This window comes from Trypanosoma brucei, chromosome 7 (genome assembly GCF_000002445.2).
Source record: "Trypanosoma brucei brucei TREU927 chromosome 7, complete sequence".
In the NCBI taxonomy this organism is placed as follows: domain Eukaryota; phylum Euglenozoa; class Kinetoplastea; order Trypanosomatida; family Trypanosomatidae; genus Trypanosoma; species Trypanosoma brucei.
Genome location: NC_007280.1, coordinates 1,266,637 through 1,279,194, shown reverse-complemented (window position 1 = coordinate 1,279,194; position 12,558 = coordinate 1,266,637). Strand labels below are relative to the sequence as shown.

At 48.2% G+C, this 12,558-nt stretch overlaps 8 protein-coding genes across 8 annotated transcripts, besides 5 other annotated features; all 8 read left to right on the top strand.

The window, feature by feature from the left end:
* Positions 1-12,558: part of a sequence feature (sequence corresponds to BAC RPCI93-26A24) that runs on past both edges of the window.
* Positions 428-464: a microsatellite.
* Tb927.7.4860 (hypothetical protein, conserved) lies at positions 479-1,498 on the top strand (the record flags this gene model as incomplete). Its single annotated transcript, XM_841016.1, has 1 exon — positions 479-1,498. The coding sequence occupies one exon, from the start codon at positions 479-481 to the stop codon at positions 1,496-1,498; it is 1,020 nt and encodes a 339-aa protein (XP_846109.1).
* Positions 2,326-2,357: a microsatellite.
* On the top strand, positions 3,069-3,755 carry Tb927.7.4850 (hypothetical protein, conserved; the record flags this gene model as incomplete). Its single annotated transcript, XM_841015.1, has 1 exon — positions 3,069-3,755. The coding sequence occupies one exon, from the start codon at positions 3,069-3,071 to the stop codon at positions 3,753-3,755; it is 687 nt and encodes a 228-aa protein (XP_846108.1).
* Positions 4,171-5,175, top strand: Tb927.7.4840 (hypothetical protein, conserved; the record flags this gene model as incomplete). The annotated part of the gene is made up of 1 exon (XM_841014.1): positions 4,171-5,175. One exon carries the CDS (start codon positions 4,171-4,173, stop codon positions 5,173-5,175), a length of 1,005 nt encoding a protein of 334 aa, XP_846107.1.
* Tb927.7.4830 (kinesin, putative) lies at positions 6,446-7,996 on the top strand (the record flags this gene model as incomplete). The annotated part of the gene is made up of 1 exon (XM_841013.1): positions 6,446-7,996. The coding sequence occupies one exon, from the start codon at positions 6,446-6,448 to the stop codon at positions 7,994-7,996; it is 1,551 nt and encodes a 516-aa protein (XP_846106.1).
* Positions 8,267-8,650, top strand: Tb927.7.4820 (hypothetical protein, conserved; the record flags this gene model as incomplete). Its single annotated transcript, XM_841012.1, has 1 exon — positions 8,267-8,650. One exon carries the CDS (start codon positions 8,267-8,269, stop codon positions 8,648-8,650), a length of 384 nt encoding a protein of 127 aa, XP_846105.1.
* Positions 9,146-9,176: a microsatellite.
* Positions 9,217-10,593, top strand: Tb927.7.4810 (hypothetical protein, conserved; the record flags this gene model as incomplete). Its single annotated transcript, XM_841011.1, has 1 exon — positions 9,217-10,593. The coding sequence occupies one exon, from the start codon at positions 9,217-9,219 to the stop codon at positions 10,591-10,593; it is 1,377 nt and encodes a 458-aa protein (XP_846104.1).
* On the top strand, positions 10,844-11,155 carry Tb927.7.4800 (hypothetical protein, conserved; the record flags this gene model as incomplete). The annotated part of the gene is made up of 1 exon (XM_841010.1): positions 10,844-11,155. One exon carries the CDS (start codon positions 10,844-10,846, stop codon positions 11,153-11,155), a length of 312 nt encoding a protein of 103 aa, XP_846103.1.
* Positions 11,564-12,340, top strand: Tb927.7.4790 (proteasome beta 6 subunit; the record flags this gene model as incomplete). The annotated part of the gene is made up of 1 exon (XM_841009.1): positions 11,564-12,340. One exon carries the CDS (start codon positions 11,564-11,566, stop codon positions 12,338-12,340), a length of 777 nt encoding a protein of 258 aa, XP_846102.1.
* Positions 12,390-12,431: a sequence feature (CT-rich).

The window sequence follows — 12,558 nt, the reverse complement described above, 5'->3', positions numbered from 1 at the left end:
ATTTTATGTGAAAAGAATGAGAACATATGGTGTGTGAGAAGCGAGCCGGAAGCTTGGTGGGAGGTGACGTTGAGTACTCCGCAAACCCTCGTTTTTAGCTACAGGCGTGCGAGGGGAAATGGTGAAGCAATTTGTTCACTTTCTTTTGGGATTAACTGTGACCGCCCCGAAGCAGCCTCCACTGAGGGATCAGAGGCCCCCACACGCACTCCTCTCCTCTTTTTTTACACTTGTTGTGCAGCAGTTGGGCGCACCACTAGTGACTTCGCTTTCTTCCTTCCTCGACACTGCACAGGCTTGTTACAGCCCGTTCCAGTTTCCCCATTATCCATACGTAACATGGTTTTGCCGATCCTTTCTTTTTTCCCCACGTGTGTGTGCACTCGCCCACCATTTTATGTCACTCTTCGCTTCTTCTATGCTTTGGTATACATCTGTACACACACATATATATATATATATATTCCGTATATAGACTATGACTGAGCATATCTGTGCTTCGCTGGTCCTTACCAGGGGCCCTGAGGGGCTTCAGCGTCGTTTGCCCGTCCGACTACCCCTGAGCGGCAAACCAATCACCATCGGCCGGGCCATCGATAACGACGTGGTTTTAGAAATGGATTTGATTTTTTCATCGCAGTGGCACTGCCAAATGTTTGCACAAAAGTGTGAGCCTGAAACAAGCGAAAGGGTTGAGGAAAGGGAAGCCGCCAGCGATCCGTCCCGATGCGAAGGACGGCACGTCGACTGCGAGGGTCAAACGGAAATCCCGGTGAAGGAGCAATACAGTCTGTGGCTTGTTGATGTGGGAAGCAGTAACGGAACATTTGTTAACGGCATCCGAGTCGCGTCTTCCGCTCCGACACCTCTGCACCATGGCGATGTAATCGTGTTGGGAGGGATGCGCGATGTAGAGGTGGGTAAATCACTTCCCATGGAAGACCTCCCTTTAGAGATTGTCACTTGGCGCGTCGCTATGGAGGGCAAAAGTGAAGAAGGATTCGGATTCGTGGCTACCCCGCCGGTTTTTCTCAGTATGGAGTTTGTTATTTCTCAGGCAAGGCAACGAGCACTGGGGGCACTTCAGGATAGCCCTGATCCAAAAGTTTCCACCACTTCCCCATTGAAGTTGCCTTTGAAGAGGATGAGACATGAGCAGGAGACCGGGAGCAATAAACTTTATGACGACGGCGACGTAACTCCCAAACGTCGGATTCGTGAAGTGAGTTACCCGTCTGGAGAAGATCGTAGTGGCGGTGAGTTGGCGAGACGAAGCGGAACCGTCGCCGCATACCTCGACCCTAATGAAGCCAATGCCTGGGAAGTCACGACGAATTCCTCTTCTGACGTCGCCTCCACGACCGGATTGCCGTGCCCCTCCTCAAAAGCCACCGCAAGTAGGGGTTATTGCAACTCCGATGCACTTGCCGAACCAACTAAGGAAGATGCCAGAGAAACGCGGGTTGCACCTGCAGTAGCCAGGGAAACCGTACAATAGAGTTCTTCATCTTTCCGTACAGGTTGTAAAAGCTAACCGCGTAGCGGAGGACATTTGCATCAGAAAGCACGTCAGTGGAAGGAAAGACAAGGAGTACGCGCGTAAAGGTTTCTTATCGTTATCGCTTCTGGCGACCCATGTCCTGTAGAGAAGCTGGGTAAGGTTTGCTCTTACCGTGTGGCAAAAAAGTGGGAAAAAGTATACCGAAAGCATTGGGATTTACTGAGATGGAGGAAGGCACCGCTTCGTTGTGTTTGCTTAGGCGGGTGTCAGCGGATAAACTGGGCGGGATTTTTGCAGCGCGTTGCAGATGTTATAATCTCCTCTCGTGGAGTATCGTCAGTGGTGGTAGTGTGGGGAGTAGGGCGCCGCAATGCTTCTGACGATATCACTGAGTTCCCAAACTTAGTAAATAATCAATGTTTGGTGATGTTAAAGTGATGTTCCCCCCCCCCCCTCACCCAACAGCAAGATTGAAAGAGCATGTCTGCGTATATCAAACGTGGGGGTACGGTGTGGGTGTGAGAATGGGGAAGGTTATGAGGGGGTGTAAAACAAAAAAAAACATTTGCGCTAACAAGCGAGGGACCTTCTTTCCCTTCCGGCTCTCTCTAGTGACGCCATGCAGCATGTTTTTCTTTTTTGATAGGCAGGTGCCTGAACCCATAAACAAGAATTGCAGTTGTGCCGGTAGTTGTGATTGACTTTTTTTATCGCTGCGCATATCGAAAACGTGTTAATGGGGTTTTTTTATATCTCATACAGCGTATAGAACAGAGAAATAATTGTCATCATGTACGAGCACTTTGATACATTTGTATATAGATACACATTCGCACACACACACACACACACACACGTATGTATATGTATATATACGTGACTATGATAGTTTGCGTATGCGTTAGTGTGTGTCCGCGGGTACCCAATATATGTTAAGAGCAGATTTTCAATAGCCCCTCTGCAATGCGCCGTGCAGGCTTTTTTGAAGCATCATAGAGACGACAGGTGTGTGAATCACATAGATTGGGGCCTACTGGGTTCTGCATAGCGAGCTCGGCAGCCACTTCTTTTATAGTTTGTTTTTTATTCTTATCCCGTGTGCTGTTTTCTCCCACTTCACCCATAATCGCTCGCTGCCTTGTCATTTCCGTCTCCATAAAGGCAGACAAAGCCGAACGACAACACATTTGCGCGTTGTGCCACGGTGTTGTTAAGGCTGGTGGAAATGGAGAGGGAAAGAGGAAGTTTGAGGGTGCACACAACGAGTGGCAGGTCCCGATTAGATTTTTTTATTGATTTTTTTTTGTTTCATTCGTGCACATGAGACCATAGTTGTGACTGATACCTGTTTTTTTGTAGAAAAATGGTTGTTGTGTGTATGTGTGAAAATAACATATATGTTTATGTGTGAAAGGCTGTTTTGCTTCGTTCGTATCCCACTCCACATATACCTGTTGCTTCTCACGCGTTGCTCGCGCATCTATGCCTGATTCCTTTTCCTTTTTTTTTGTACTTTATATTCTCTGTAAGAGTGTAACGCAGGTAAGCAAAGGAGAATATCGGCAGGATGGTAGCAAGACTTAGGCAATATGAACAGCGTCATAAGATACCACACCAGCCTGTGGTGCGGGAGGCGAGCTCTACTTCGCGAGTCGCATGCGGAGTAGCAACAAATAACGTCTCGTTATTTCCCTCCAGTGCATCCCTCTCAGCCAAAACGTCCCGCTCCCAATCCGTCAAACCATCAATTCACAAGATTCCCTCCCGTTCATTGTCGCTAGTTCAATCGGTATCTTCAAAAACGTCCACTAGAAAGGAGATGGCGTCATTAACGAGAGAGGCGGCAGAGATGCTGAACCCCACACACAGACTAAAGGGCCTCGCCAGTATTGATGTCCCCGATGAACTTTTCCATGGCGTGGAGTTTGCACCACCTCCGCAGTGCTTTCGGCCGGCTTGGTCATTAATCGGTACATTTAAAACGGATGTCCACACTTTGGTGAGCGTCGACACATACGAGGGGTCTGTCAAATGGTATCAGCAGTCACCAAAAGGTGGCTTTCATCGCATGTGTGCTTCCACATCAGTTATCACCAGTGTTCAGATGGCTAATGCCGAAGGATCGCCACTGGGTGAATATTTAGTGGTTATAAACACATCTATTAGACCCTCGAGGATTACCTTCGGATTCAAAAAGTCCACGGATGCGCGGAAGATGGTAGTTCTGTTGACCCCCCCACCTCACCATGCTTAGAACCTGTACTATTTAAGTTCCTTCCTTCTTCACCATTTGTCACCTTAGAATTCACTGCGGGGATGAGGCTGTTGTTTGTTTTTGTTTTTTTCACGACAAATGAACCAACTTTCCCCATCTAGGCTTTACCATATTTGTGAAGAATTTTTTTTCGTGTGTGGGTGGATAGTTTTTTCCTTTTTTTTTATTGTAAAGTTTAGTTGGCACTGCATGCATTGGATAGTGTGTTGCGAAATGCAGTGCTTGTACTTTACTTGTTCAGAAAACTCTCTCCTGTGTGCCAGGTATTTGTGTGCCTTCATCTACCGGTTTGTTTGTTTGTGCGTTTTTTTTTCTTTTCAAAACCCTAAGACCCCTTTTCTCCCCCTATCCCTTTTGCATTTTTCATACCTCTAAGCATCATTCGTTAGTCCTAATGCCTCCGCGTCGCAAGTCGGAGTGTTTGTCGTCGTACGCCGTTGATACGACACCTTCCTTTCAAGATGAAAAATTTATAGAGCAACTGCTGCATTTTGTTGGGGCAAATGACGAAGTATCCCTCCTAACGATGACTGCGGTTGCACTCGGTGCCGAATGCTACCAGGTGGACCTCGGTCAGCAGATAGTTGTGGACGCCCGTCTGGATTTCATCAATTTCTGCGCGAAGCAGGGTTATTGTGCGGCAAAAGTAGTCCATCTGTTAAAATGGTTGTGTACTTTTCAAGAGAGGGTAGAGGATGGTTGTAACACGCAAGAAATGCAGGAAGAAGTGATCGCCTTTGTTACCTCTGAAGTGGAGGAAGAGTGGAAGTGGAAGCGGGCTTTACAGGCTGAGGAGGCCTTATGGGAAGTTCAGTCTTCTTCCAAAACATCAGCACGAAGGGGCCATCGGGCAGCAGAGAAGGTGGTGGAGGAAACAGAAGCCGTTTCCACCGTTCCCAAAGAAAATATTTATCTTCAAAGGGAGGATATCGGTCCTTTTAGTACGTGGCTTATTCAAGGGATCGTTCAGCACGCCTCGCTGTACCACTACGTCGCCACTCATGCTCGAATGGTTGGGGAACCCGAGGAGTTCAATTATTTTCTGGAGGTCCCCGTGTCGGCCCCTCCCCTTCGAAATGCCTTGGCACCTGAGAGTGTTCCGCAAGAACCGCCACTCGCCAAAGCGCAGCAGGATGTGGAGGAGCAGCGGGCATCTGAGTTGGAAACGTATAAGAAGGAGTATGAGGAGGCGATGGCTTTAGAGCAGTTGCGATTACAGACTATTCAGAACGAAAGAGACATGAAAGTTTTCATTGAGAACGAGGGCTCAATGAGGGCTGTGGAGGATACATATGAGAGTCTTCAGGTGGACTTATCAAAGCGACAGAGACAAATCTTAGAGCGCATTACTGCAGCGGAGAAAGCCTTGGGTATTTTCCCGTTTGTGCAACCACAGTGAGTGCAGTCTGAATCACTTGTAAGGATAGAAACGGATTGTGAGGTGCTGTAGCTTAGCATTGAGCACGCACACTTGTTCGCTGTTGGAGGGATGTCTCACACTCCGCACTGCCGTGTATATTTGGTGTCAAAGGAAGTGAAGGAAGAAAGTGTCTCTAGGTGTGGTGTACCAACCTCTCGTGAACTTTCATCTCTCTTTTGTTTTGTGTTGCATTTCTCTTCGTCTTGGTGAGTGCTGACCCGAAAGAGATCACGCGCTCGATGTATTTGTGCCGCGCTTATCCCTCCCCCTCTTCATACCACGTACTCCTGTGGACCGTGTGTGTTACTGCTGACAGTGTGCCTTATGTCACCAACCTTTTTGAATTTACCGACGTTTTCCCTTGTTTTCACTGCCTCTTTTTCTCCTCCTTCCGTAAATTTAAGGTTGAATTGGAGACATGCCGCGGCCTTGCATTCCCGCTGGAAAAGGAGCGTATGTGCTCTGCAAGTGGGTTGGGGGTATGCGTCGTTGCCAAATCACGAGTTATTCATGCTCAGATTCTGCTCTGTAGGTACTTTTCATCATGGAAAATGGGCTGATGGCAGTAGAGGCTTCACCTATAGTGTTACATGCAAAATAACAGAAAACAGTTAGTCTCTGCACTTTTTCCTTCTACCTTGTAATAAGGATTGCCATGAATGCCTTGTGTGCGGTAGTTGCTGTATATTATGTCTCTCTGCTATTGCAGGTACAACTTGGGTTGCTATTAATTATTTTGTGAATACAATATTGTCTGTACTAACGGATCGTCAAGGTGTAATACGTCCGTTTTGTTTATCAGGCATCAGAAGTAAAAAAAGGGTGCGGGTAATCGCTGTGTTTTATTGATCGACGCACCTCGTGTTGTTTCTTTCTTGCAGCGTATGAGGAACAACCGATACTTGCGTGAGCGTGTTTTTTTTGTGTGTGTGTGTGCGGAGAAGGCAGATGAAAATTAACCCTTTTAATGGTATCCAGCGGCAACTGCCTTTATTATCATGTCAATTTTGATTGTCAATTATACTGTTCTCAATTTTCACAGGCGATGCACTATGGCTCTTCCCTAAAATCTTTCTTAATATGCGCTCACGCACACGTGAAACACATATACGCACTTCACGGTTACAATCTTGATTGAAAGTCAGGGAAGCTTCCTCACAACGTGCGCGGGGTTGTCGTTGGTTTGGATGGCTCTTCGGCTGTTTTGTTTGGATATTAGCGTCGTTCCAAACACACAATAAACTAAGGAATGGAACACATAGGTGCTTTTCTACGTGTCAGACCGCTGCTACCGCGAGAGGAGGCTCAGGGCGAGGAGGTGTGTATTGTAGTACAATCTGGTGGCACAAAAGTAAATGCCACATCCCGCGGCACACGCGGTGCACAGGACCAAATTCACACCTTCGACATGGATTGTTGTTTAGGCCCTGATGTGAGCCAAGAGGAGGTCTTCCGCGCATTAGACCTGCACGCCATGTGCGATGCTGCTTTTGAGGGGAAAGCCGCTACCATTATGTGTTTTGGCCAAACGGGCAGCGGCAAGACGTACACCATGAGCGGTCCGACGGAAGGGGAGGATGGCAGAACAGCTGAGAATGGTATTCAGTTCGAAGCTGTAAGGTATGTCTCAGAATTCCGTGAAAAGGCTCAGTCTGCTGGAGAGGTTGAGGGAAGGACCATAAAATTGCGGGCATCGTACTTGGAACTGTTCAACGAGCGTATTAACGATTTATTGAATGGAACAGAGGGACTCAAGTGCCGTTGGTCTAAGGGCGCGGGATGCTTCTTTGTTGAGGATCTAATGATTGTCGAGTGCTTAGACATTAACGACTTCATGTTGGTGCTCCGAGAGGGGCAGGCAAGGCGGAAGCGGGCAGCACATTTGCTGAACGAAGACAGTAGCCGCTCACACCTTATCTTCACCATATATGCGGAGGTCATTGATGGAGAAAAACCTGCGCGGCGCGGTAAGCTTACCTTCGTGGACCTTGCAGGCTCCGAGCGGCTGCGCGACACGGGAGGTGTAGGGGAGGACACAAAGTCCATTAACCGCTCACTCTTTGCTTTAGGAAACGTCATCGAGCGGCTCTCAAAAGGTCGCTCAGCCGGCCAGCGTGCCGACCATATTCCGTACCGCTCCAGTGTATTGACGCAGCTTCTAATGAATAGCCTTGATGGGGGTTGCCGGACCGTTTTGCTGGCGTGTGTCACGCCCTCTTCGAGGTTTGTGGAGGAGTCACTCCGCACCATTTACTTCGCTCAACGCGCGCAGAAAATTCAGTTCAAGGCCGTAGAGCGCGTGGACACCGCCCAGAAGGAGGTATACGATCTGAAAACGGAAATACGCAGGCTCCGGGAAGAGAACCTGTTGCTTAGGCGAGCGCTTCACCTGCCCGAAACAGGGGCGATTGATCCTGCAGCGCTATATGCGGGCAGGCCTGATCCACACACTCCAGCGGGCGAGGTTGAGAAGTCTCGTCCAATTGCTGCTCCCAAGCATGCGTCTCGGCGATCCCCCGGTCCTTCCTCCTCAACAGAACTTTTCCGAGAGGGGCGACCACTTGAAATATTGATGAGCCCCGGAGATGGAGTGCGTAGGTGTCAGAGTAGTGATGCAGAGCCGAAATCCTCCGCCTTGGATATTCTCATGGGCCTCCCCAACAGCACTGATCTCGTGGGACAAAGGCAAATACCACCACGGGAAAAACTTCCCCTTTTGCAACGAGCCCCCGTACCTAAGACTTTAGGGTTTCATATTATTCCAAAGAAGAATAGACTTTTCGGGCCACAAGCCTCATAGAAAGCGACCATACGGTTATTTCTCACGTTTAGTTGGAGTGTTTGCATTGCAATGTTGTTGTTAACTTTTCACGCCAAACTTTGTCATATTAAGCAAAGCTGTGTCATTCGTGCGTTTCGGGCTCATTGTTACTCCTTCATATAGATATGTGTTTATTCTATTGGAACCTCTATTATTTGATATTTTCCTTCACTTTTTTTTGGTGGCAGTTATTTTACTTCTTGGTGTGCGACAGGGAGTCTTACTGGTTCACCGACTGGTTTGAGGGTGATGAGGCTGCTCACTCATAATTTTCTATGCTGCATCCAGTGCCAATCTTTTCCGCTTCAGCTGCAGGCCACTGAGTTGGAGGTACTGGCATCTGAGTACAACCCTGAATTCATTCGAACAATGCTCGCACGGATGGATTACACCTATCTTGTGGAAGCTTTCAATTCCTTGCGTTCTCAGAAGCAGGACCAGGTGGATGCCGGTAATGTCCTGCCGGAGAAATTAGAGGACGTGGATCTCTCCGATGACTCAAGGGACCTCAAGGCTGTACATTACGCCATTCAAGACGTGGCCATCCGTGAAGGAGCACTGCGCTGCCCACAATGCAAACGGGAATATCCCATTCGTGAGTTTATTCCTGATATGATTGCTGCTGAACACTAGAAGGGAATGTACCATCGCGTTCTCTTTCCCTTGATCCGTTGCATCCATTTCGTATGGAGTCTTGCAGTTCTGCGCTTCTTACGGACGCTGCAGGAACCGTGACTGGTACCGTCAGTTGCTGCTAGGAGACTGAGTGGTGATCGCCGTGAGACGGATGTTTTCCCTATTACTATTAATTAATTCTATTATCACCATTACTTTTTGGAGAACTCCGTCTTTAACTGAGTATGGAGGGGCATTATGATTTTTGGCTCCCCCTTCCTAGTAGCTGTGCGTGGATGTCATGCAGTATGTGGAACTGTCATATCGTTATATGCTTCTGCCTGTTTAGTTGTTCGAGCCAGTCTCGCACTTCCCATCTGCTATAATCGCCGTTAGTAGATTTTGTTTTTCCCTTCTGTCCCTGCGGTGGTGAACCACGTTACCCCCAACATCTCATTTTCTTTTTCCACCGCCCCCTTCCCTCCGTAATGTCCATAAACAGACATAAGAGTGGTGTGTGTGTGTGTGTGTGTGTGTGTGTGTGCAGATACTGAGAGAAAAGCAACTGCGAAAACATAGATACAATGAGAAATGGAATTATCTGTCGATACTTGCGCGATGTGCCAGTGATGGACCGCGTGCACGAACACATAACACTTCCCCCAATCGTTGCACGGGCTGTGGACACGACCGCGTTCCAGCGGCTGCGATCACTGAAACAACTCGGTTCCTCGTCTTACCTGTACCCCGCCGCCGTACATACGCGATTTGAGCACAGTATTGGTGTGGCCCATATTGCGCAACTCCTCCTGGGACGAGTTCAACGCTGCCAGCCAGACCTTCGAATTAATGACAAGGACAGAGAAAAGGTGATGCTGGCCGGGCTGCTTCACGATGTTGGCCATGGACCGTTCTCCCATCTGTTCGAGGAGGTCATGTCTCGCAAGTTTGGTTTGCTGTTCGACCACGACAAAATGTCGCAAACCATTGGCCGCAACATACTAAAGGTCCTACTCCCTAAAGATGATGTGGAGGATGTTTTGAGGGTTATGCGAGGTGAGCCTGCCTCGCATCTTGTCTACACAGAGATAGTGACGAACAAACGAAATGGTATCGATGTTGACAAACTGGATTATTTCCTTCGTGACTCACTCTGTTGCTTTGGTAAACCAACAGTGGATGTTCGTTTGAGTCGCCTATTCAACTCTGCGCGTCTGGTACAATACGAGGGGCAGTGGCAACTCGCTTTTGAGGAGAAGGTTGCCCTTTCGCTCCGGGAGTTATTCGTGTTGCGTACCAAGTTGCATAAAAATGTGTATCAGCACCGCGTGGTCAAAGCTATAGATCATATGATTTGTGACATTATGGGTGCAGCTGCGCCCTACTTCTTAGTGCACGGCCACACTCTTCTCGAGTGTGTTTGTCACGAGGAGTTGTTCCTGAAGTTGGGAGACTGGGTATTAGATGCCATAGAGAGTAGTGCAGATACAAATCTAAAACCTGCACAAGACATAATATCCCGTTTACGCTCGAGAGATATATATCGCTTTATCCTTTCCCGTGCCTTGAAGTCTGAGGCCGCACCGCCGGATAACTGGCTCAACGATGTGGCAGAAGATATCGTCGCCGCCGTTTCAAAAAAACAGAGCACAAAGATTACTAAAGAAGACATCATCGTTGACCAGGTGGTTATTAACCACGGGAAAGGAAACAGCGATCCCTTGCAAAGCGTTCTGTTTTTCAATCCTAAACGCCCCTCCCAGTCCTACTTCAAAATGTCGTCAAGCGCTTCACGGCACAGTACGCTTTTTACACCTTTTGCGTTTGAGGAGCGTACACTAATGATATTTGAGTGCCGAGATACTGGAGGTGCCGTTCTGAAGGCTGCTGATGCTGTCGTTAGTCACGAAAAGTACAGTAAGTACTTCGTGGACTCACTTCCCTTCTACAATACTCCATAAAATATGTTCCACGCAAACTTTTTGGTTCAGTGCCGTGGCGAAGCTTCCCCCTCTTTCCGTGTCGCTCGCTGTATCCTTTCGTTATTTTGCGACTGGATGATTTTTTTTTTCTTTTTTTGGTTGCTTGTTTTCGTTTCTGTGATTCGAGTCTTTGTTGTGTCCCATATGGAGCCTTTCCGAGATAAAGCTACTTCCTGCATCACGGACCACCTTTTCCTTTGTTTTCGTTTTCGAAAAAAAAAAGTGGTTAATGTTGCAACGTACGACCTCGCTGTTTGTGCGCCTACCGAAGGCGCGGCGACCCCGCGAAAGGCCGTGGGAAGTATTTAACACACGTGATTTTGGTTACAGCGAGGGCTCACAGAATTACAGCATGTGGATTCTCTCGGCTTCAACCTGTGCGGCACTTCTGCTCTTCGAGGTCTATCAGCAGGCGCGACGCATCTTAGCGCGCGGTGACACATGTCCCGCTTGTGAAGCAGCCCGTGAGCACTACAAAAAACGATTGGAAATGAAGGAATTTGAGATGCAGGAGGGAATTCGTAGCGGGAGGCCCATGTAGCCCGTTTGGTATATTTTGGTATTGTGTGTGCGAGTGTTGTGTGGCATTAAAAGTGTGCCATGTGAGGGTGTGTGTCGCCTCACTTGGTTCACCTATGCGTCTCTGAAGTTTCCATTGGCAGTATCCGGTACATTTTCTGAGAGTTCGTGATGTATACGTGCTTGCGTGAATTTGTTATACAATACACCATCGTACTGGAAAAGCAGAGCGGTCGGGAAAGACCCGAATAAAGGTTCACATTGTATTTTTTTTTTTTAGTTCTCCAACTGAAGCGATTTTAATATTTTGATTTTTGTCTCTCAAACTGTCGTCGACTGCACTTCACTTACCAGGAAATCTACTATTTTGTTTTAGTTAAAAGCAAGCATTATACGAAACCGCGCGGAATATAAACGTTGTGTTGCAGATATGATTGAAGACTTCAGTGAGCACCACGTAGGTGAAGCAAATACCTTGCAGCATCACGGTTACTCCAGAAAGTTAGGAAACTCTGTGTTAACACTTCCTCTACGCCAAGGGGCCAAGGGACACCCGCAACACTGGTCTCCCTACACAGACAATGGTGGCACCATCGCTGCCATTGCAGGAAGCAACTACGTTGTGCTTGGCGCCGATACACGCTTGAACGGTGACTTCTGCATTCACACCCGCTCGGATACTTCCAAGTTGTTTAAACTCACTGACCGCATCTTCCTCGCGTCGTCGGGCATGCAAGCGGACCGTCTTCAGTTGCAGCAGATGCTTAAGTATCGCATTCAATGGTATCAATACAATAACGGTGGGAAAGTGCCGTCAACAAAGGCCATCGCAAAGCTTACGTCCACAATGCTCTATCAACGGCGTTTTTTCCCATACTACACATTCAATATGATCGTTGGCATTGACGAGAAGGGCGCAGGTGTGTGCTACAGTTACGACCCTGTTGGCTCGACGGAACCCTTTCGTTATGGCACATGTGGTTCCGCTAGCAGCTTTGTGGAGCCACTATTGGACTGTTTGCTTACTCGACAACACATGGTTACGCAGGCGCCGGCTGACCTCACGATGGAAGAGGCTCTGGGCATGTTGAAAAATGCCTTCACTGGTGCAGCTGAGAGGGACATATTCACTGGTGACACCGTGTGCTTCCACATCGTTACTGCGGATGGAGTGGGTACAGAAATGTTTGAGCTCCGCAAAGACTAAACGCGCTCCCGTGCGTGGCGTCGTATGTGGACGTTTGCAGAGTAGTATAAAGGCGAAGGGAAAAGAAGAGGAGGGGAGGAAAGGAGGGAAGAACGCGACAGGCGTATGCTTCGGTCCGTGCGAAGACGTCAAACGTGAAAAAAAAAGGGAAGGAGAAGTACGCGATGTTAAAGAGGAGGATGTGCTGAAGGAGTGGCTACTTCTGCAACCTCACCGAT